Source organism: Cydia pomonella, chromosome 8 (assembly GCF_033807575.1).
Source record: "Cydia pomonella isolate Wapato2018A chromosome 8, ilCydPomo1, whole genome shotgun sequence".
NCBI classification, from domain to species: domain Eukaryota; kingdom Metazoa; phylum Arthropoda; class Insecta; order Lepidoptera; family Tortricidae; genus Cydia; species Cydia pomonella.
Genome location: NC_084710.1, coordinates 19,016,868 through 19,043,022, shown reverse-complemented (window position 1 = coordinate 19,043,022; position 26,155 = coordinate 19,016,868). Strand labels below are relative to the sequence as shown.

General features: G+C 37.5%; 1 protein-coding gene across 1 annotated transcript in view; it reads left to right on the top strand.

The window, feature by feature from the left end:
- Window positions 1–5,628: 5,628 nt before the first annotated feature.
- LOC133520774 (PH and SEC7 domain-containing protein) overlaps window positions 5,629–26,155 on the top strand; it is a 60,148-nt gene continuing 39,621 nt past the window's right edge. Inside the window, exon 1 of the mRNA XM_061855432.1 lies at window positions 5,629–6,495. Within this exon, the coding sequence (XP_061711416.1) occupies window positions 6,361–6,495 (135 nt within the window). The 5' untranslated portion in view covers window positions 5,629–6,360. The remainder of the gene's footprint in view (window positions 6,496–26,155) is intronic.

Below are 26,155 nucleotides of genomic sequence, written 5' to 3'. Positions count from 1 at the left end.
TCGAAGGAAAAAAAGCGCGGGAAACGTGAAACGCGGCGGTCTAGTTTTTTGTTTCTCGTACATTATTTTTATTGTAATATCAGGAAATCGGTAATTTGTATATAATTTTTCACATATTTTGTATATATTCTTTTATTTGTATATATAATTAGTGGATTTCTTCATAGTTGGTAAGTTTTTTCGTGTAAATTTTCTATGGGGGACGACGATCCTCCTGATCCTGGAGGTGGAAACCTCCAGGTCGGATGTAATGTGACCGTTGATTCGGCAATGGATACTGACACTTCTGTGGGTAGCAGGAGTGAACTTAAAAGAAATAAAGTACAAAAAAGATGCAAAAATTGCAATAAAAAAAGAAGGAAAAATAATGGCGGGGAATATTCGTGCGATTGCCAGGAAAACATACAAAACTCCCAAGCTCTTTCGAGTTCTAGCACGCAGCCTACCATAATCCCCTCTGACAATTTAAATATAAACAATAGCGCTATTAGCACCAAGGTTGGTAGGAACTTATTTTCAAATTCAGATGTTGCACCCTTTATGGTTCACGTCCAACTCAAACAGACTGACGCAAGCTCATCTCTGCACCCGGTATCTTTTGGGAAATTCCTCGTCAAAAAGGCCTTCAGAAACATTATTAACGGAAGTGTTAAGCGCATTGGCAGAACTCGCATAGCAATGTCATTCTCAAATTATTTAGATGCAAATTTATTTGTAACTGACCCATGTCTCGAGTTAGAGAATCTTACTGCATACATACCGTCTTTTTCTGTGACCCGTATGGGTTTGGTTCGCGGCATTCCTGCACAGTGGTCGGATGAAGAAATTTTGTCAAACATTTCCGTGCCCATTGGGTGCGGAAATGTTCTTAAAGTGCGGCGCTTAAACCATAGAGTTACGGTTAATGGTTCTGTTTCGTGGCAACCCTCTGAAACAGTTGTTTTAACTTTTGATGGCCAAGTCTTACCAAAACGGGTATTTTCGTGCTACAACTCACTGACTGTTGAATTGTATATTTTCCCCACAATTCAGTGTTATAATTGCACTAAATTCGGACACACCAAAACTAATTGCAGATCAAAACCAAAGTGTTTTAAGTGTGGTCAAATGCACTCCGGTCATACCTGTTCAGTGGAGGAAGAAGATGCCATTTGCTGCTTATGCAATGGTTTTCATTTCGCCACGAACAGGGCTTGCCCGGAGCATAAGAGACAGAAGGATATTAAAATAACTATGGCCAATAATTGTATTTCCTACGGTGAAGCTGTCAAACTACATCCTGCAGTTTCTAAATCATTCGCCGATGTCCTTCTGACACAACCACAACCACAGTTACAGTCCCAGCCAAATTTACATCACAGAGTCCATAATTCAGCCCCGAGCACAACCATGCAGTCCCATAGTTACAAAAAAACAACTTTTTTGAAGCCACGTCCAGTAAGAAAGACCATGACAGGGTATGATGTAGCAGCTCATAATGCACTAGTTAATGAGTATACCATTCCATCTCCTCCAAATGGCTGTGCACTACAGCAAGATTCTCGCAAAGAGAATACATCAGTAGCTGACGAAATTCAAGCCCTAATTAATCATTTATCTCAGCCCAATGTAAAACTACCGTCCCACGTTGCCCCCATGCTTGATGTACTTGTTACAACTATTAAAAATAATGGCCACAATTATTCAGTGGAATTGCAGAAGCATAATAAATAAAAAGCAAGATCTAATACATTTATTAAACAAATTTCAACCTTTTGTTTTTGCCCTCTCTGAGACATGGCTAAAGCCTGGAGCTCTTCTTAGAGCTACTGGATATTCATGCCTCAGAGAGGACCGTCCTGGCGGATGGGGCGGTGTAGCTCTACTCGTCAGGAATTCCATTTCATTTTCACCTTATAATCTTCCATCCCATAGCGATGATTTTTCAATTGTTGCTGCCATTGTAAATAACATCTGTATCATTTCTGTATATATACCTCATCCATCATCATCCATTTTTGATGAGCTTGAACAAATAATTTCTTCTCTCCCTAGGCCCGTGTTAATTTTAGGAGACTTTAACTCGCATCACCAGTTTTGGGGTAGTTCATCATCTAATTATAATGGAGATCGTCTCATACATATCTTAGACGAACACAACCTTTGTGTTTTAAACACTGGCTCTCCAACCCGCCGAACAGCGCCAACAGAGTCAATTAGCGCTATTGATTTATCTATTTGTTCGGTCGATCTTGCATCCTCTCTCTCTTGGCATACCTTAGATTCAACATATGGGAGTGATCACTACCCTATTATTATTACATTTCCATCTTCCATTCCTCCATCTCCAAAACCTAGCCCTAGGCTTAAGTATAATTTAAGTAATGTTGATTGGAAACTTTTCAAAAGCCGCGTAGAGGAGAAATTGTTGTGTTTGCCCACTATAGATGCTAGTAATGTAGTTAGCTGCTCAGTTGCCTTAGCCCAGACGATTACCGAAGCAGCTGATGAAATTTTCCCTGTAAAAAACAGTGTATCAGGTAAAATACCTTCTCCTCCTTGGTGGGATGATGATTGTTCTCAAGCAATCAGAAACCGCAAGGAGGCAGAGAGAAGTTATCGTCATTCGATGACAAATGAAAATTTCGAGATATATATACAAGTTGCTCGTGAGACTAAAAAATTACTGCGCAAAAAAAAGTTCGAAGGCTGGAGACGATTTTGTTCATCTCTTAGTCCTAACGTGAAACCATCCATAGTATGGAATAATATTAAAAGATTCAGACATGCTTTCAATGAGCCATCTAGACAGACACTTCCTCCTAACCTTGCTAATCAGTTCATGGACAAATTAGCACCAGCATCAGTCCCCGAAGAACATGTTTTCCACCCTGCTGCCTTTTCATTTGACTCTTCCTATTATACTGTATTTAATGGGCCTTTTAAAATAGAAGAGTTAAAAGGTATACTAAGTAGTTTAAGAGATACTTCACCTGGGGATGATGGAGTCCCATATTCCTTTTTAGCAAATGCTAGTGATGGTATTCTCTCTTATTATCTGAATATAATAAATTTTGTCATCCAATCTGGTACAGTCCCGGATTCTTGGAGATCTCAAATAGTTATTCCTATATTAAAACCCAACAAACAAGCAACAGATGTTTCTTCTTATCGTCCAATTGCCCTTTCTTCAGTATTTGTTAAAGTAGCAGAACATTTGATTAAAAACAGATTAGAATATTTTGTAGAAAAAAACCAATTACTTTCTCATAGTCAGTTTGGATTCCGAAAAGGTAGATCTACCTATGATAGTTTGGGTATATTAGTTGCAGAAATTAGATTAGCATTTTCTAGAAATGAGTCTGTAGTAGCTGCTTTTCTTGATATAAGTGCCGCTTATGATAATGTTTTAGTCTCAGTATTACAAGCAAAACTTCATAGATTAGCTGTACCAATAATGTTAAGCAATTTCATAATAAATCTTTTATCAGAAAGGTCCATTAGCCTTCTTATAGATGACAACAATAGGATTTCCCGTTTAGTTTGGAGAGGTCTTCCACAAGGTTCCGTATTAAGTCCATTGCTATATAATATCTACACATCCGATTTAGAGTCATCCTTAAATGGCACTGTCAGAATTTTGCAATATGCTGATGATTTATTATTATATTCACCAAACCTTTCTATTGAACAGGCCAGTAGATCCATTACTTGTTCTTTGGGTTTATTGAAGTTATGGTTAGATTCAAATGGTCTGGAACTCTCAGTTCCTAAAAGTGTTGTAGTTTTGTTTACTAGAAAACTGTTTCCTCCTCCAATCAATGTGCAATTTAATAACTGCTCCATTCCCATTAAAGATAAAACCAAGTTCCTAGGTGTTATTTTAGATAATAAATTAACAGGTCTTCCACATTGTGATTACATAGTTTCTAAATGTGAAAAAAATATTAATATCCTTAGGTGTGTTTCAGGAGTTTGGTGGGGTTCGCATCCTCTTTGCATAAAATTAATGTATAATGCCTTGATAAGAAGTATTCTAGATTATGGAACATTTTTGTTAGAGCCAGGATTTGTAGCAGGCTTCCAAAAATTAGATCGTATTCAATCAAAAGCCCTGAGAATGATATGCGGTGCCATGAATTCAAGCCCTATCAATGCTATGCAAGTTGAGTGTGCTGAGCCTCCACTCCATTTACGACGCCAATATCTTTGTGATAGGTTTATTTTCCGCTGCTCCCAATTTTCTAATCATCAACTCTGGGTTATCTTGTCTAACCTCCTGCTTCAAATAACTACTTCTAACTACTGGAAGCACAAGAGTCCTCCATGTTTGATTAAAAGTTTTCAAAAACTTAAATCTATTTCAGCTCCCACTGTTAGCTCTTCAACACTTCCCATTTTCCAGTATGAATATGAATCTGTAATACTTGATCCTCCAGTTCTCCTTAATATCGGCATTTCTAAGAATGATGTTGAACAAAATCAACAATTCCTGGGATTCATTGGAACAGATGGCCTAGCTGCTGATCATATATACACAGATGCTTCTAAGATGTCTGACAATGGGTGTGTTGGCATTGGTGTACTTCACACCCAGTCTAATATTTACCAAAAAATAAAGTTGCCTCCAGAGTCCTCTGTGTACAGTGGCGAGTGCTTTGGAATTCTGAAAGCAATAGAATTCATCATTATAATGCATCTTAAAAAAACTATTATTTTCTCAGATTCTCTAAGTTCACTTCAGGCAATAGCTAAATTTCCTTTCAAATCTAAATCTAATAACCCAATTATTTATCAAATCCGTAGCCAACTGTTAAAATGTCGTCTTAAAGGGTATTCGGTTTCCATTGCCTGGATCCCTGGACACAGAGGGATTAAAGGCAATGAAAGGGTGGATGACTTGGCTCGAGATGCCATTAGTTCTGGGGACATGTTTCCGTTTAGGAATGTTGCTGAAGACCTGTTGGCACTGCCTAAATTATATCTAAGAATGGAATGGACAAAATTATGGGCATCTGGTGCGGGTGCCGCTGCGTTACATTATCGTAGCATACAAACAACAATTCCTGCCAAACCTTGGTTTGCTAAAATCTCTTTGCCAAAGCCTGCAACTAGTATGTTGATTCGTATGAGATTGGGCCATGTATGTACACCGGAACACCTGAAACTACAAAATCGTGTGGCCAGTTCTGCATGTATTTGTGGAACTGATCCCGCTGATCTTAATCATATCTTTTTTTCTGGTAATTGTAACCTATATGACCGTTCTATATTATTAAGACAGCTGTCAGATTTAAAAGTTCCGTTTCCCACATCTATTACAACACTCCTGTATATTAATGATTCATCTCCATATATATTTAAATCATTGTATTCTTTTATTTCACGTCACAACATTAAACTTTAAATTATTTGAATTATTAACCTTTTCCTGATCCTTTTCCAAAATTCCGTCCTACCCGTTTTAATGTAATCCTTAATTCCGTTTCCCCGTTTTACTCGTCTGGCTGAATGCGCCAGGAGCGCGAAGCCATTAAAAAAAAAAAAAAAAAAAAACTAATCGAAGGAATCGCTTTAATTTGACAGCACCCAAAGCACAAGGTTTCATTTTACACTCAACTCGATACTTTTGTTGAAGAAATCTGTATCGAATGTAAATTATGAATGCCGTAAATAAATTTTGGATTTAAATCCAAGATTATTTCAGAAGAGGAATTAATTTTCAAAAACTTTTAGAGTTAGACCAAGATAACTCTGCAACGATTTTGTAGCACAGAGCGTGGAAGTGTTACATTAAACGTCATAATTTAATAGATATTACCGCTAAGTTATATTGTATGTCTATGCCGTTGAGTTATCTTGGTGGTATAATAGTATCCACAGACGACCGCATCGGACCGCGACCTTAATGCGACTTGGAGCCGTGCGCCGCATTTTCGATCGTGTGTAAGGCAACAGTACGGCAGTTAAGAACGCACCTATAAGTGAGAGCGAGATAACGATATTTTGACCGCACCAAAGTCGCGGTCCGGTGCGATCATTGACGATCTTCATAAATTTGATGAAATGATACAATTACTGGCAACAATTAAAAATTATTCCAAGCTGTTCGAGCACCAGCAAATAACGCATTGTTTGTTAAAAAATTGCGACGATGAATGTTTAGTTGAGAGTGAATGAAATATTGTAAACTATCTGTCTCCTTCGCTTTGGTTGGTTGGTTGGGTGCGCTGCCGTTTATCGTGCTTCATGATTTTATAAAGATTTTTCGTTTCGTTAATCAATTATAATATCCTTACCTGCAATTCTGCATCGGTTTGTTATATGTGTTCATAGTGATATTTTACTGTGCATGGTAATCAATGCTGCTGTGCACTGAATATGGCTGACGAAAGACTAGTGGTCCTAAACCGTAGTGATAATTTGGGATTTGGATTCTCACTGCTCGGCGAAGCCGGTTTGCCACACATTATATACGAAATCGAAGAAAACTCTCCTGCAGCTCGTAGCGGCGAGGTAAGAGACTTGTTTTTTTGTATATTCTAGTCGTATACTGTTCAATACTTACACATAACACAGATGTTGCCTATCGTCGTTGGATTTTGATCGTGTATGTTTTCCAGTGCATAGTTACTCCCCCCAGACGCTCATTAAACTGCGAAAGTTCAGATGTAATAATGATTATGTTTGTACAAGTTAACTCTCATATAAGTCATATACAATGAATCATATGTTACACACACAAACAACTTATACTCATAAGCATACATAGTTGTGTTTACGTATAACTTGCATTTCTCTTTGAAAATATGTAGTGTTTATAAAATTGTTATTAGTTAACATGTTTGCAAAATTTTGAGTAAATTATATTGGTCTGTGTAATCAACAATAATCAAAAATGAGTACTTATAGGTTTAGGTATGCTTTACTTCAACTTTTCAGTTCTTTTACAAATTTTAATTTACTTGTAAGTTTTTTCCTAACCTGTTCTTATTTCCCACTGCTGGGCAAATGCCACTCCTTTTGATTTACACTACTCCCAATATTGTGCATTCTCTTGAATTGCAACAGAATAATAATTACAGCGTTAACTCCATATAACATCACTCGATAAAACAATTCACTCCCTATAATGTTGACATTTGTTGGCTATAGTTGCTTTACTGTAGTATTAATTTCACTCTATACAATGAAAACTCTCTATAGTGTCAAAAACTATCCGGTCCCTTAAGTGTCACTATAGTTAACACTGTATTAAATTGAATTAAAAATTTAAATAACCGGCTATATGCCAATATGAAATGGATTATATATAAATATTAATAATATATAAAATCTGTTGCATGCTAAAAATGCCTTACATGATTTTGGAAAAGAGCCGTTACTCGTCAAACTGCTGGATCAATTTCTATCGAACATAGCAAGAACCAAGGAAACTCACTTTCACATTAGTTTGGTCCATCCTGTGCCTTTAAATAAAATGGCCCACTGATTCAATCTGGTGTGGCATCATAAGTTTACTAGTCGTCTCAGGCAGTTAGTAAAGAAGTTGTCTATTTAGTTTTCTCGTACAATATACTATACAATAACTGACTTTTTGGATGTAAAAAAGTAGTTTATGTTAAATTTTTTTCTTACTTAACATAATACAAATCAGCTACTTGCAGCTTTCTGTAGCTGACCATAATAACATTCCAAACACCTCAGTTAAATGGTAGACCTGTAGTAGGAGCCACCAAATGGTGGACGGCCATCTGTATCTCGACCGTCAACCTATTTTGTGCTGTAGATTACATTTGCTTAGGTATTTAATAAACTCAAGTAGAAACAGACCAAGATCGTCATTTTATTTGATTAATATTTTAATATATGGACTCAAGAAACTCACTGACCTATAGTAACATTCATGTATGATCATGGTTGTAGGCATCTTTACATTCATAAATTCCCCTTGGAATTCCTTGCTCATTTTCAGTAACTGGTAGGGTGAATCTGTGCAAATTATATTTTGTCATAATAGTTATAAACAGAAACTTTTTTTTCTGTTTTCAAGTTTCAAAAACTCATTGCTACATGTCAGATTACTTTAAGTCTACAAACTGTTTGTAAAATAATATGCTAAAACCTTATTAAATATATTAAAATAGTACACTCACGTTTTTTTAGATTGGAAATAATTTGTCTCATTGCACCCATGTTCGACAATTTCTGTTTACCCTATGGTTGACTGGTAGAGAATGCCAGGCATTAATTCTGCCATTTGTGCTTATTTTTATATTGTGCATTCAAGTTTTAATAAATAAATATACCTACTGCTAATATGGCTTCCTCTGTTTATATTATCACTTTAAACATAACTTATACATGTATTCCAGTAATTACAGTATCTGTGAGTTGTGAGTAATGCACAGTGAATATCTATAGTTGCCCTTGGAACTCGCCTTGACTTGTAAGCATTGAGAAGGTTGTCAACTGAACAGTATTTTCTTACAGGGGTCAAGTGCTTAAATTCACTTTAAGTGAATTTAAGCACTGTAATATAGTCTTTATTGATTAGTGTCCGACTGAAGTTTCGGTTTCGGCATAAAAATTATGTTTCGGTTGATGCTTTGGTTTCGCTAGTGTCCGTCCGAAGTTTCGTATTTCGCAGGTTTTGGCATTAAACATGTTTCGGTCGAAGGTTCGGTTTCGGCCGAAACTAAAACAAGGGAGGAACTTTAAGGGAGTTTGGCTAGTCTTGCCAGCCCAACTCCTCGAGGAATCCCATCAAACCTTCAATGTTGAGTAGGACCTCGGGGAGGTCTCTCGGGAATCCCAGATGTTTTGCCCTGTATGGGGCCACGCCACTGCATTCGAGCACCACCTGAGAGGCTGTTTCTTCTGTCTCCATGCATCCTCGGCATAGGGGACTGTGTGTGACACCTGTTATAAAAAGATGTTTGTTAAATAGTCCATGACCTGGTTGATTTGGCCTGGCATTGAGCGTACCTTGCTTTTTTTTTTTTTTTATAACGATAGGCAAGCGTTTGACCACGATCTCACCTGATGGTAAGCGATGATGCGGTCTACGGTGGAGCACGCTTGCCACGATCGTGGTCCATAACAATTGAAAATCAATTGTGTCTGGAATCTCCGTACTCGAAGCATTAAGTTGTTACGTAATAATTAACAGCATCTTATAGTGACGCATATCAAAATTAAAATTCTTTAATGTTTTATATAAATATATTGAGACTTGGCCATCGCCTGAAAACACGTGTAAATTCAATCGCCTGAAAACACATGTAAATTCAATTATTTAGTATGATTTGTGTATCTTACACATCAATTTCACATGAAGACAGTGGCAGATCAATATGACGAGAGGTTAAACAACATATTTGTGCCCTGGTAAATAAAAAAATAACTATTAAAAACTCAATACAAACAAGAACTAGCACTTGTTTACAAGTTTAGTCAATTTTGCCAGGGCTCTTGAGTCATAGGCTACATTTTTGTTTAAGGAAAATACATATTTTTATTGCAAAAGTCACGTTTTAGTCGTTGCTAAAATATTTAAAAAAACAGCCAAGTTATATGTCACGCACATTGTCGCATATGTCACAGAGGAAAGCCACGAAAAATAGACTTTTGTGACATTGTGAATTTTTGTGTGTATTAAGTAGTAGTAGTAAGGCTATAGTGTTAATTATGTGAACTTTTATGGCTTCTAATATTTAATGTGTACAATGGCCGCCAGGCGGGCGCTCCAGTCGCAAACACTTAAAGCATGATTCATGCATGCATATCAATCAGCTAATTCGAGGTTACTTGTGCAAAATGAACAAAGTTTGTCCTGTATTGTGACTAGAAGCTACAGAAGGTTAATTAATACCTTCTTTGCCAGTCAAGTGGTCTTAAGCCTTACCTTTACCTTTAGCCTTACCACGAGTTTGACACTGACATATACATGACAGTAGCATGTGCGTAACTTACTTACGTACGAGCGAAATGTGTAGAAAGTAAGTTACGCAGACGTTAGCGAGTATGTCCGTGTCAAACTCGTGGTAAGGCTAATACTAGCCTCCGCTACACACTTGAACGGACTTTCTGAAATAACATGAAACTTGGCATGAACATTTACGTACTAGTACCACATTTCTAGCAAATAAATTTCTATTTCTAGTTTTCGTTGGTTAAATTTATTAACCCTTTTCTAGACTAAAACTTAAAAAACTTAAATAAAAAAGTTCGTTCAAGCCTGATAAAACAAAAAAACTATGTATCTTGTGAGATATATTGAAAAGAAAAGGGTTTTGTATGTAATGTAAAACTTTTACTCACTCAAATTTCTTGGTATTACAATTTCTACCAACAAAAATTACTTATTGTTAGTACCAGACAGGTAGATATATCTATGTTACCTACTTGAATGTTTATGTCAAAATTATCAAATGTCATGTTATTTCCGAATGACGCTTTAAAATGAGAGCTTAACTTCGATTGTATAGCGGCGGCTAGGTTCGTGTGACTCAGTGACCCTGCGACTCTTTAAAAAGTTTCCAATTTTGTGATAAAAACGGAATAATTTGGTTAAAAGTATGTCTGGATCTTGTAACTATTATTTAATCTAACATCTCGCTATGCACCCTTGTTCCACATAGTGTCCCAGTTATTCTACGCATGCTGCTAAAGACCAGTTAATATAAAGACTTGCAATCATTGACGTATATCTAAGGACAGGCCTTGCGGGCAATAAGAATGGGGCCAGTACAGCGGTCACGCGCACAAATTTGGGCCAATCGTGCAGTCTAACGCCACAACGCGATTGGTTGATGAGTTCGCATCACGCACGCGATTCGTTGCAACTAGTTGCATTAGACTGCACGATTGGCTCGAATTTGTGAGTGACTGCTGAACTAGCACCATTCTTAGTGCCCGTAAGGCCCGTCGTTAGATATATGTCAACGCTTGCAATCTTGATGAAATGCAAAACACAAGGGGTAGCTAAGAGTTAATCTTGTGGCAATGATATTAGATTTGCTTATTATAATCAACAACAATCAGTCGTGCTAAGGGACATTGCCTGAGCCAAAAGTGCATACTCATTGCATTTACGTACGTCATACTCCCCTCACTGTATGGCACATTGCATCCGATTCGCACGTCGCTACGATGTTTGAGCGAGACAACGCTATGCGCGTATTATAGCGACATCCCGCTCGCACGTCGGAGTGACTTGCGAATCGGATGCAGTGTACTAACTGCCAAGCACCTAAGAGGTCAAAGTGTCACACACTGCAGTAATGATAAGATTAATTTCAGTTAGATATTAACAGTCCTTTTTATTTAGTTGTCTCGCATGTGCTTTTATTATTCACCACACTTGAATGCCCTTTTTTAAAGCCTCTTGTTTACCATGAAGCCATTAAATGTCAGCTGCTGTGGGTTACACATTAATCCTGCTTTACTATGTCAATTGCATTATAATATTCACCAGTAGCAATTTGTTTACACTTAAAAGAATAATAATACATTTATTTACAAGGTTTTTATTATAATTTAAACATTTACAACAATGTGGATCCGGGTACGTTCTTAAACTACGTCCAAAAGAGTGGTATGGGCATTGTGAATGTTTACTCGCTTTGTGTGGTAGGGCACAGCCAGTGGATGTCGTTCCAGATCTAGAGCATAGCCAAACTGGGGAAGTACCTCCACCTTATAGAAAACAGCAGCCAAATAACACTAGACCCTACTCATAGTGTTGTGTTCCTGCTGGTGAGTAAGGTTGCCAGAGCTCAACGAGGGGTGGGCGGGTTTAGGGTCGGCAACGCGCATGTAACTCCTCTGGAGTTGCAGGCGTACATAGGCTACGGAGGCTACTGCCTACCATCAGGCGGGCCGTATGCTTGTTTGCCACTGACGTAGTATCAAAAATAAAACGAGTCAGTGCCAGTATGCATTCCTGGCTCCGCCATTTTGAAGAATTGCGATACCGAATCGACAAAAAAAAAACAATATTAATTATGGACATCGCTCACAAATTTTCACAACAATCGGTTGAAAAAATGCGATCTGTTAAGGAGAACAGCCGGACGGACATACGAAAGCATTTCGCTGTGAACTTCCTGCATCGTACAGCTAAACTGTGGAATGAAGCACCCGGTATATTATGGGACCGAAACGACATTCAAATCTTCAATAAAAAAACTTACTCCCATCTTAAAGGCCGGCAACGCACTTGCAGCCCCTCTGGTGTTACAGGTGCCCATGGGCGACGGTTATGGCTTACCATCAGGCGATTCGTCTGCTCGTTTGTCTCATGTATCATAAAATAACTTTATGTCAAAAATTTCATTTTTAGTACAAGCTTTTGTCGCTGACTGTACTTTTCTTACCACGGGCAACCAATACTCATCGAGACAATTCGAAAAACCCAAAACACAATTAGGTTACATTGTTTCATCACAGAGTTCCTGTGGCCACCTCCTGTCTCTATATCAGATCAGCTCGATGTTATCATAATTTTGTATTGTCACTCGACTTACATATGTATACAAATTTTGTGTCAAATTTAGTTTGCAAAATTGGAAACTATCAAAATAGCATACTAACAGGGCAAGTTAAATAAAAGCTTGTAAAGAAAATATATAATAGTCAGCGTTGTTTCTAGAAAGTAATCTCTACTTATTAGGCAGTGTCTTACCTGAGCGAATAACTCGCGAACGCGAAGCGGCGCGGCGCGGGTGAATTCAATCCTTTGATTCCTATGGAAGTATCCTACGATCTCCGAATGCCGTTGGGCCGAAGTGCCGCGCCGCGTCGCATTCGCGAGTCATCGCCCACGTAAGCCGCGCTGTTTATACACATGGTGAGCCTACATAACATAACCAAGATCACAGGATTTTATTGATTGTAATTAGGTATACTTATGTTTATCAGTAAGAACCTAAAGAAATAAGATACTGAGTTGATTATTGACTTAACATTTAGGTACCTGATTGGCTTAATTCTTAATAATATGGACCATCGGCTATAGGAAGATGGAATATTTTTCTCAAACTTGCAATGAAATGAAATGTTGATGACTTACTTCAAATTAGGTCCGGAACTACTACGTATCCGGCGGGATGAATGAAGATGATATGTAAACGAATTTCATACAGCCTTGCACACCTAGACCTGTAAAGCAACCCAGGGCCGGATTTAGGGGAGGGCAACCGGGGCTACAGCCCCGGGGCCTCCACAAAAGAGGGGCCCCCACAATAGACTTCGGAAAATTTACCATTTTATTAGGAAAATAATTTGGGGCCAGGGGGCCTCCACTCCTTTATTGCCCGAGGCCTCCGGACCTCTAAATCCGGCATTGAAGCAACCTTTGGTTTTTAAACATCAAATTGTGACACAACGTCTTGGCATTCACCGATCAAATAATAGTAGAGTCAGACCAAGTTAAGTTGGCAGCGATTTTGATAGCCCAGCCTGTGCAAGTGTTAAGTAAACATCATAATTTCATAGAAGTTTGACGTTTGAAATAACATTTGCACTGTCTAGGCTGTCAAAATTGCTGCCAACTTATCTTGGTATGACTAGATTCGTAATTTGTTTTTGGCTGTTAAACCTACTTCTTCTTCTTCCTCGCGTTGTTCCGGCATTTTGCCACGGCTCATAGGAGCCTGGGCTCTGCTTGGCAACTAATCCCGAGAATTGACGTAGGCACTAGTTTTTACGAAAGCGACTGCCATCTGACCTTTCAACCCAGAGGGTAAACTTGGCCTTATTGGGATTAGTCCGGTTTCCTCACGGTGTTTTCCTTCACCGAAAAGCGACTGGTGAATATCAAATGATATTTCGTACATAAGTTCCAAAAAACTCATTGGTATGAGCCGGGGTTTGAACCCGCGACATCCGTATTGTAAGTCGCACGCTCTTTCCGCTAGGCCACCAGCGCTTCTTTGGATATATAAACCTACGAATAAAACAAATTGACTACATTTTTTTTCAGTGCAAGTTAGAGAAAAGCACTATACAAATCTTGGCGAGAAACGGGATTGCCGACCGTGTATCTCTATCCTATATCTACTTGGCCTGCAACCCTTCATTTCCCGGCCTCTATAGTATTAATGTACTATAACATTAACCTCTTGTTAGTGTTTAATAAGGATCCAGACCGATTTTTTATAATTTTTTTGCATTTTTATCGAGAACGGTTATTCTGCTCTAAACAGCACAACCGAGGTTTGCACCCACGATTTTTGACCACCACATATATATGAAAGGTTGAAGTTAACTGATCATTCATAGACAATTCATAAATTATTGCTACTAACCCATATACCTATGCTCAGAAATAGTTTCTTTGTCAATTTGACAGAGTTTAAATTAAGCTGGCAAATTTTGCAACCCAGTCGTCAGGACTCGGGAGGCTATGGACATATATGGGCTAAATAAGTTTACAATAGTAAATTAAAATATGGCTGCAGAATACACTTTTAACTTGAAAAGGTTTGTACTATACAAAGCTTACTTTGCACATTATGAGCAGTGCCCTGTTACTAACCAATAGCCCTTCAATCAAGTACTATTCGCAAATTTCAATAGCCGCTTTATACTTTCCTTATCAGTTAATTTTCACACCTGCACCCTTGATATTAAAGTCCATTATCACCGAGACTAAATAGCACGCACGTAGCCAGACGTCTTGAGACGATTAATTAATGTAGTCAAATTATGCCAAGGCCGGTGATGCAATAGGAATAATATTCATATTTTATAGCCTTTTATTATGAGTTCAATGGTTTAAGTGTGGAATTACATCTGTCAGAATCGATCCGCAATTTGTATATGAGAAATCGCTCGTTAGTATGAAGATGCGTACGCATCGGAAAGCTGAAGGCATTGCATACGCAATGCGTGCGTAGCAATTTTCCATATATAAAATGCAGCGATTGATAATAAACATAGATGACGAACTAGCTCTGCAAAATGACCCCACACAGATTGTGCCGAAGCGGGCGGGGCGTTAACTTTGTGCCGCGGAGCTGTTTAGTTCGTTTTGTTTTTTTCGTTCGCTGATAAAATGCGGTTCGATGCTGATAGATGTATATATATATCGTATGGCTTTTCCTGAATGAAGATTTACAATGTTATTTACACAAAAAAGAAATATAAGTACATATAATTATAATTTTACATCTAAATTGATGATAGATAGATGTGATTCCACCCTTAACACGTCACAGACGGAGCGATAATATACCAAAATATATCTTATAGCAAAACATCTTACGATATATTTTACGTACAATTTGACAGTCCACATAGACGAAGCTATAATATATATTTTAGTACCTTACGATATCTTATAGCAAGGCATCTAGATACCTTGCGATATATTTTGGTATATTTCGTCTCTCTCACAATGAGGTACTAGACAGACAGCGATATATATGTTGGTATCGTTGGCGTGTGCGTGATGCTTAGCTATGCTATAATAAGATATCTGTCGGTATTATACGTTAATTTTTTAATAAATATTATCGCTCCGTCTGTGACGGGCTTTGCTGGGCAAATGCCTGAGACTTGCATTTTATTGCTTGCTTGCTTATGTGTAAAACTAATCAAAATCACATTCATATCATAACGACATTTATAAAACAACTAGCATATGCTCGCGTCTTCGTCTGTGTAGAATTAGCACTTTTAATATTCCAGTTCCATAGTAAATTCCACCCCCCTTTTCACCCCCTTAAGAAATGGTTTCTGAGAAAAACTACCGTATGTCCTTTCCCAGAACCGGACTATCTCCATACCGAATTTCATCTGAATTGGTTTAACGGTCAAAGGGTGACGAGGTAACAGACAAACAGACTTATTAGAGTTACTTTTGCATTATAATATTATTATGGACCAGTAAACTTAAGTACGTTTTTTTCGTTTATAATCTTATATATTTGGACGATACCTTGCAATAAACAGCTAGGATCTGTTTCACAAAGTAAAATCCTGAATAACCTATTTGCCACTTATCTGACGAATAGTCATCGTTGGCGCTTCACAATCTTCAAATAAGCTTAACTGGTAAATAAAGTACTAAGTTTTGCAGGAAGTTTTATCTGGCAGTTAATTTATTTGTTAATTAGTTATCCCACTACATTACTCAGACTTCGTGAAACAGACCCTTAAACTTGTAATACATTTTCGAAATATGTACTTCGTCGGGTAAGAACAATTGTAAGAAATAAAACTAGTCTGAGTAAAAAGTTTTTCATTAAACGACGACCAAAACAATTTCTTGTAATAGACTAAACGAAATCTCAAACTTCATTTAACTTTGCACTGCACGCCTTTTTGCACCCGAAAGGGCTTCCACTTTATAGACAAGTTGATTTCATTGCGTTTACGAAATTGCTTATTTAATATTAAGTAGCAGGAGTGCTGAAAACAACTCGCAATAAATGAGAAGTAAAGTTGACTCTTACAAGTCAATTTTGAGACCTGTAATTTTAAAAGTTTGCATGAAAAATGTTTGAGTTGTTTTATTCCGACTATTAATAATATTTTTTTTTTCGAAATTGGTTATAAACGTAGCGTATGTGTATATTAACGGCCTCATAATTAGCTTAGTCGGTAGTGACCGTGCTTACAAAGCAGGAGGTCCCAATCCCGGTAAGGGCATTTATTTTTGAATTTATCAAGAATATTCGTTTGAGTTATGAATATTATCTTATCTAAGTATGTAGTACTTAGGGTTTCTGCTCGAGAATTCTCGAGGCGAGAAATCTCGAGAAATTTGTCCTTTGTCGAGGTGGAATAAAAAACTCAATGCCTCGAGAACTCGAGAAATAAATCTCTTGTAGTTAGTAAAAAGTAAACACTGTGTTTATAGTGTATTTCATTAGACAGTTAAATAAATGTAAAAAAAAAATACATTTTCAGGTACTTAAAAATGTATTAGTCAATCAACCAAATAAAAAACTTACTTGATCCGTCCATTATCGTTCTGGCTTCTACCGATTGTCATGTTTTGAAACTTTACCTTCAAATGTCTAGAGAATTCATCTCGATTTAGGTTCATTACTATACTTCGTTTTTAAGCATTAGAAAAAAGGTAAACAATCTTGATGTGTCTTTTTATTGAAACAGCTTTAAAAAATTAGTAACTATTACTGATAAAAGCAAACGAATGTAAATGATCGTATATGATTTTGATTTATAATTATTACATTTTTGCTGCAACATATTTTTCAATTTAAAGACACATCTAGATCGCTGAACTTATTTCTAATGCTATAAAAACGAATTATAGGGCCATGCAGTCACAAATATTACAAAACTAAATTATTATTGATAAATCAAATCATCCTGATATATTCTTATTAGCAAAATAGCACAATTTAAGCAGCTTAATTGTTAAAAAAATGAAAACACATGGTGTTTTTTTAAACTTTTAAAATTTCTCGAGATACTCGAGAAACTCGAGAAATCCTGGTCGAGAATTCCCGTGCCTCGAGAAATAAAAAAGGTCGAGAAACCAGAAACCCTCGTAGTAGATACTCACAGTACAAGGTTTGCTTAGTTTGGGGCTAGGTCGATCTGTGTATTGTGAAAGATTTTATTTTTATTTGTCCTTCGTTTCATAAAACGATTCGATTGACAGGTCATTCGCCAAACAAAATAAACTCGATAATTTTCGTTTAAAAAAATATAAATTAAAAAATCGAAGATCGCTGTTAGCACATATTTTACAGCTATTTATATATGATGTAGTTGGGAATTGGCTATGTACTCAAGAACATTGTTGAAGCGAGGACGAATAGAGTTCTTGATAACCACTGAAAAAATACCTCTAGATTTAAAACAATATCAAATACCGTAATTTAATTATCAGTCTCTCTATTGCTCTTCCACATTCGAGTCGAGTTGTATGCAAATAACAAAATTCCGATTTTCGCGGTAGGCGTTTTAAGGGCCTTCCACCAACACCGGAAAATCGAATATGCGAGAGCGATAGAGAGGCAGATAACGATTGTCTATGTTCGCGGTAGGCGCTCTCGTTTGCTTTTAAACTGTGCTTGGTGGGGAATGACACCCAATCCGTCAAAAATGGCCTTGGATCTGTCTAACCTAAACACATCCTGCATTCTTATCGTGTATTCATTGAGGAATGGCGTTTTACATAAAATGCGACGTTAAATTTCAGCATTCTCGGTTATTCAACAAGTCATTATCAGTGAAACAAATCTGGTAAATAAATCGAGAAATCTGAATGCTTACAAGTAATATTAGCCCTCAAAATATACTTGCTAGGCTTTGCTGGCTTGGTGGGTACTAAGTAACTTAGTTAAATCTTTGAGACGACTAATAAAAAATAACTATTTTTTTGGGGTACTCAATTTAAGAAATTAAATTGGACTTAGTTTAGTGTAAAGGATCCATCTTAAATAAATATCAATTTTGTGGGTTGGATCTACCTCAAAATTATTTAAGAAAAATCCTTACAATTTACAATAAGCCCTTTCATTTAGTATTATATGCCACACATTATAGTTTGCAAAACATTTATTTTTAAAATTTTCTATTTTACCTCCCCAAAAATGTCAATCAAGTTTAAAATTACTTTATTTTCGTTACTCGTCTGTTTTTGGGACCATACTCATATGTATAATTGTGTACCAAATTTCAACTCAATCGGTCTAGTAGTTTTGGAGCAAATTTTTATGCATTAAAAAAGTAAATTTTATGTATTTTTTTATTTACAGACTACCGATAACATACTGTCCAGTATCAGTTTTTATTTATTTGTTTACCTGTTTTCTGGAATTTCCTGCTCAAAATGGTGAACCAAAAAAAAACCTAGCGGATTATGCATGCTAATTGGATAATAACCACAGCACAAACTAAGCTAAGTTTGCGATCTACAACTGTATGTCTATGTAAAAACAAGACCAGTCGTGTGTTTAGGCAATAAACTTTCTATCTACGGTAGATAGTATTTCTCAATTATTAAAATGAAACGGTACTTAATCACATCGTATACACTGTGTTTTTTTTAACCTCCGTTAACATTGAGATATGGCTAAATAAATTTAAGGAAACTGAATGGCATAGTTAATAAAACAAAATGTTTTAATAATCAAAAATAAATATTATAGGACATTTTTACACAGATTGACTAAGTCCCACAGTAAGCTCAAGAAGGCTTGTGTTGTGGGTACTAACCTAACCTAACCCCCTCCCGCCCCTCGTTGAGCTCTGGCAACCTTACTCACCGGCAGGAACACAGCACTATGAGTAGGGTCTAGTGTTATTTGGCTGCGGTTTTCTATAAGGTGGAGGTACTTCCCCAGTTGGGCTCTGCTCTAATTCTGGAATGACATCCGCTGTGCTGTGCCCTACCACACAAAGCGAGATGACATTCACAATGCCCATACCTCTCTTGTTTTCGTCTTAAGTAATTAAATTTTGCATATTGCGTTGTTGTAACATGGGTATGCTATGCTATTTAACTTAACCAAACAATTGAAAACTTTGACATATCAATATCCTTTCGTACATCGATCGCCCGAGATAGTACTTGCGCTTAGTAGCAAATGGATAAATTCATACTAAATACTAATCAATATGTAAATAAACCCTAAATAAAGCAAGTAAGTGTACTTACACGTTTATAGGGGACTTGTTAGATAAAAATAATTAATTAGAATACCGGTGTCTTTGAGAAAGTAACTTAATTTAAGCTCAGAAATGCACACGGTGTATATACGAGTAAAATAAACTTGAAGATCATGAAAAAGAGCTCGACATAACAAGAGACAGCGCACGCAATAACATTAATAAACTTTCAGCATAATTTACAAATAATTCTGATATTCCTTTTTTTTCCTTTTTCCTCTTTGTGTAATTCCGCTCATACATCATTTGTTCCATTCGCCTCTTCTTAATTAGCGAGACCTATACCTCCGACGTTTCAAGCGCGATTTTGGGCTCATGGTCGGAAAGACACATCCGTGGATGGTTAAATCTTCTTCTTCTTCTTCTTCCTCGCGTTGTCCCGGCATTTGCCACGGCTCATGGAAGCCTGGGGTCCGCTTGACAACTAATCCCAAGATTTGGCGTAGGCACTAGTTTTTACGAAAGCGACTTCCAACATCAGACCTTCCAACCCAGAGGATAAACTAGGCCTTGTTGGGATTAGTCCGGTTTCCTCACGATGTTTTCCTTCACCGAAAAGCGACTGGTAAATACCAAATAATATTTCGTACATAAGTTCCGAAAAACTCATTGGTACGAGCCGGGGTTTGAACCCGCGACCTCCGGATTGCAAGTCGCACGCTCTTACCGCTAGGCCACCAGCGCTTCAAGGTGGTTAAATCGATATGAAAATGAAAAATCGTTTATTGGTCACAATCATTGTGTTACAAATTGAGAAGGGGTTGGGAGCTCCTTATATAAATAAATACTTGTGACAAGAGACCCCGCTCTTCCAGCAGCAAGTTAAAGGTATGTAAACCAATACAATACACGTTAATTATATAGGTACAGAAAGTGATAAATTAAATTATAATTAGGCTAAAGTTACGAGTATAGTTAACAGTTCAATGCAATGTAACAATCGCAGAGTATAGGGGAATGAATAGTTATTTACTATACAAGTTCAGAAAATAGGAAATTCGCAACGAGTGGTGATAAATTAAAACACGACCGAAGGGAGTGTTTTAAATCGACACGAGTTGCGAATTTACCTATTCGCACGTGTATCGTACAACATTTTACAGTACATATGGCTCTTTAAAGTTTCGACATATGCACGGAAAGTGCTCATTCCCGCACGCATCATATGTACTGTAAATGATTCTTTTAGTATAGTATGAAGTTTTTAAGTGTGTGTGTGTGTGCGTGTGTGTCCGCTATATGCCATATACCATAGCGTTCTCAATTTTCATGGTAAGAATTAAGGCCCCGTACGTTCGTATTCTTCTATCACTCTCACTGAGCGTAAGTGTGAGATGGATGTGCGTGCTCGAAACTGCGGTTATCCTGTTTTTGAATTCTAATTCGTCGTAAGTTTAAAAAAAGAAAAAAGTAATCGCTGAATTCCAGCCAGAGAAGTAATTTTCATATTTTTTAGCTTTTATAATTTAAAGTAAAAAAAAATACTTTAAAGTACGTTTTAGACCTATGCTCCCGATTAATCAAAGACAAAAAATCTGTATTCGAATCGCTGAGGACCCTAGAGAAAATCCTCAAGACTGCTAATAAAATTTTTGGCAACCGTATTGTTATCTAAACAAGCGGTACGATTTTTTAAAAACTCCGCTCTCTAAACCACGGCACCTTAAGAGAGAGAGATTGCTGTAAATACCGGCCGAGAAAAAAAATGTCGCTATAAGTTTTTGGCAAAAATTTCATTTTTGGTACAAGCTTTTATCGCTGACTGTACCTTTCTTTCCACAGGCAAATACTCATCGAAATAATTCTAAAAACCCCAACACAATTAGGTTGCGTTGTTTTATCACAGAGTTCCTATGTCCACCTCCTGTCTCCATCATCAGATCAGCTCGATGGTACCATAATATTGCATTGTCACCCGACTTACATATGTATGCAAATTTTCAGCTTAATTGGAAACCGAAAAGTGGGTCAAATTTAACTTGCAAGATTTGATTACAGACAGACAACGGGACAGGCGAAACTAAATAAAAGCTTGCAATAAATAGACAACAACAAGATGTATAATGTTAGTATTAGTACCGGTTTTTTATTTAGTTAGTCATTTGTAGATTTCCTTGTTTTGTGCAACAAAGTTTGCCTAACTACTTAAAGAAATCATTAAACCGTCAATCGCTCAATCTGTTATCGTAAACGATATCTGAGATCCGATCAGAGATTGCGAATAAGTAGTTTTTATTGCCATATTCGAACATAGTTGCAATAAGGTGTGTCCAGATCTGGCAAACGCGTTGCGATTGTGCTTGCAATTGTGCATTACGTTTCGTTGTATGCTATGCAGTGCGTGCGCTCTGTCGAGCGACTCTCTAGCGACTCATTCGCTAGTTCTGGACGTACCAGTGTATACGCTTCATTTCCTATGTCCGTCGAGGTCCACCAGCCGTATACTGGTGATTAGTCTTAATGCTTGTACGAGCGCAGACGAACAGCTTAGCTCAAGCTATCCAGTGTAAAGTGAATCAGACCCGACAACATCGAATTGAGAACCAACAAAAATCGAAATTCGAATGACGAATACACGGAAGAACGAAGGAATTAAGTGGTATGCGGTTACAGTTTACAGCCCAGACTCATCGAGTGGTACATCTCATCCGTCATTCTGCATGGGTTTGAAACAGCTGGACAGCAGAGGGCCTGCCGCCGACATCGAAAATCGAAAAACATTATCTTCCTCTATGTCGCTCGAATATGCAGGAGGCGTAGCGATTTTCGATTCTTCAATGGTGGCGACAGACCCACATACCTCCGTAAAATGTTAAAACTTTTGAAATGTTGTCTCAGTCTTACCGAAATCCAACGCATGCCCACTTCGCATTATGTACCAGCAAGGATAAAGAGGCAAATTAAGACTTTTTGCGCCAAAGATTCTCAAACTTATCCAGACAGTTGGTAGTACGCAAGTATGTATTGGCTCTGCTGCAGGCTTGATTTACCTACAAGAATTAAACAACAATTCTGTCGGCGAACATTCAATAATGCAGAAGCGCTTGAAGAAAGATAAGATAAACTTAGAGATCCTTTAATACCAATTGAGATCCATGATGATTCTAGATGTGCAAGTTCCGGAATGTTTCTAAAAAGTTAAAATTTCAGGAAAATTTCACAGGAACTAAAGGAAAGCTTCATTTTGGAAATGGAAAATTTCGATCCCCCTAAAAAACAATCTAAAGTATCTCGAATTCTTCCATGTGGAAATTTCACAATTTTGAAACTTTCTGTTTGGCACATAAGTATCCAGTACCTGGGCGACCGAGCTTTGCTCGGTTATAACTATTTATTGTAATATGGTGGTCTATAGGTGATAATCTTAACTACATTTTTTTACTAAATTAAACTTGTCTAAAACAATAAAAAAAAAAATTCAGCAGTCCGCGTCTTAACCCGCTGGACCAGACGGACAGTGGCCGGCAATACGAAATTAGCGACCATATTCTGCGTCGAAAGAAAAACGCATGAAAATTCGAAAACACGCGTTTTCCCAAACATAAGACTAATCTAGATAGATTGTATACCCACAAAAACCCCCATATACCAAATTTCAGCGAAATCGTTAGAGCCGTTTCCGAGATCACAGAAATATATATATATATATATATATATATATATATATATATATATACAACAATTGCTCGTTTAAAGGTATAAGATATAGTAGGTTTATACTGGTTCCGAGCGAACTTGCACTCACGATCGGAGCAATATCCCAGCAACAATGTAACAGAAACTCTTAACTGACATCATTGGACTTTATATCTTTGCAATAAAGTTTAAAATGTATCAGTAAACTGCGTGGACGATTGATGCGCAAGCATCACCGCTATGCCATCGATTATCGCCCTGACACTTTCCTTTTTCCAATTAATCGTTAGCTCTCCTAGCCATGCGTGTAGTGTACGGAAGAGTGTGCTCAATCCACTTATGCTGACGGTTCGGTGTTTCCGTATATCAAAGCAAATCTACGAGTATAATTTTCTAGATCATACAGCCATTTATACTACGTTGCGAAAGCGAATTACTGCACTGAATGTTAGGAAGACATTTTTTGTTGACCCCTTAACGGAAGGGTCAGAAGCTCAGAAGTATCTTAATGTCCTTGCCAAGTAGATTTCACGAAGCAACTCGGGCACAATCATCCGAGTGGCCTTAAATAACGCCGCACTAGCATTATGCGTTCCTGGTAACTTTTTGACATATTAGTAATTTTCCGCTTTTACAAACACCAGTATTTTGTGTTTAAACACAAACAGATTGCTTACAGATTGATTTACAAACGTTTACTAACATAGTTTTCCCTTGACGTTGTCTAGCTGTCCAATGGCCTGTAAAAGTAACATTGGAACCATTTTCTGGTGGCATACCTACTGCCGTATTGTACTTTCTTTACATACCTACACCACATTCTTTATTACATGTCGCATGATAATGGTTACGTGTATATAGTTATCGGCCTGATTATGTTGCTCCCCAGCATCAGATTAGGTTTCGGTAGAATTGTGTCGTTAGGGAGTCAATGTCTGTACACAAAGTTTAGACGGCAACAAAAACTTTTTACTGATTTTTTAATACATGATAGAAGGAAACGTGGACAAGTTCAGAAAATTGATTCATGTGCCGAAATAAGTCCAAAAGTAAACTTACCGCCTCCAAAACCAAACTCTAAAAAACTTAATTTACCGTACCCTGTCATCAATTACTTAGTAGGTAATTTGATCAGATATCTATTACCTATATATTAAAGTACCTACTAAACTATGCGAATCCTATATTTCGCTTTACACGAAACAATTGAGATTCGATTTGACAACCTTCAGCAAAAAAAAAAACAAGGAAGGAAAAAAGGCACTCTACTTTTTATAGTCTAAGGCGAAGTTATAAATGTAAAGTTAGTGCTTTCTTTAGGTTTCCTTCGACCACTCAGTTAGTGCATTAGGGCGTGTATTCACCAAATAGTATGCGAGGTTAAAGCTACAAAACAAACATTTCTTGCGGCTTTCAGATTCAGAGCGCATTTTTCTGAGTATATTTACTTAGTACTAAAAAAACTGCTGTCGAAATCATTATGAGCTACTCATTGATGTTTGATGAAAAAAAAAAGTGTTTATTTCTGGATCGATAAGTAACAACGGTACCTCAATATTTACTTGTTGGACCAGCAATTTGCAGCGAATTGTCACTGTCAGGTGACAATTGTAATCGTGGTGAATTAGGCCCCTCGTCTCGTGGTTTTTAGGGGCTAGCATGCGTCGAACCCAAGACCACGTGGCTTGGAGAGCTTTGGTGCAGTTTCCATGGCCGTTGCGTCTTTCAGCCATGAGGGTACGACAAAGAAGAAAACTTCATCATACCCTTTAGATTTTTCACACAAAAATTGTGACTAGCAAAAAATTTGGTGGAAAACTACCTTTAATGTTCACTTCTTCATCTGGAAACTTCGTTATTTTGTACCCGCCCGAGTTAAACTTCACTGAGCAATAGTTGTTCATTACGCTTACAGAGCCCTGCGCCTTAGCCGACCAATCCAATGCATCATAGATCTAAATCTAAGATTACACATATCAGCCTTCTTTTTCTCCTTCCTAGCGCTTATGCCGGCTATTGCCACGGCTCATGGGAGCCTGGGGTCCGCTTGGCAACTAATCCCATGAATTCGCGTAGGCGCTAGTACGAAAGCGACTGCCATTTGACCTTCCAATAGAGAGGGGAAACTTGTCTTGGTTGGCATCACTCCGGTTTTCTCACGATGTTTTCCTTCATCGAAAAGTGACTGGTAAATATCAAGTGATATATATATCGAACATAAGTTCTGAAAAACTCATTGGTACTCATGGAATTGAAAATCGCACGCCCTACCGCTAAGCTACCAACGCTTCGCCCGCATTAAGATTCTAAATCTAATGAAAATGCCTTACGATTATTTTTAACTACATGTGAATTGTAGGATTTGCAGGTGATGTGTGAAAACAAAGTTTCTACAGTGCTTGTTACTAGGTCTAGTCGAATAAATAATGTTTGGACTTTGCCAACGTGGAAACATAATTTTGAGGCTGTGCCGGTCAGCAAAATATTATCAGCGCGTGTCGGTAACCAGACATAAGTTAGCGCACGCGCAGATCCAGAATGGTAACACTTTTACTTATCTGCCGCTGCCCCTAAAGTGTTGACCCCGACATGATCTAGAAAGCACTCTGCTTTCAACCGAAGGTGTACTATTTCTACAGTACTCAAGTTTCGAGTAAAGTCCTATAAAGATAAGGACTTAAAGACTCGAGTCGCCTTTACCGCTGTAATTTTGCAGCTTTATATCGGTCTGTTTGGCGGTGCTCGTATAACTTTAGGAATAACATTTCAGGTACAGTGCTTATTGAGCTTTAACTTATTTCTTGCACAAAGTGTGTAGGAAGAAAGTCTAGGCGTGGGTCGCTTTGTGACTCGGAGGTATAGATTGAAAGCGGTTGTTAGTCCC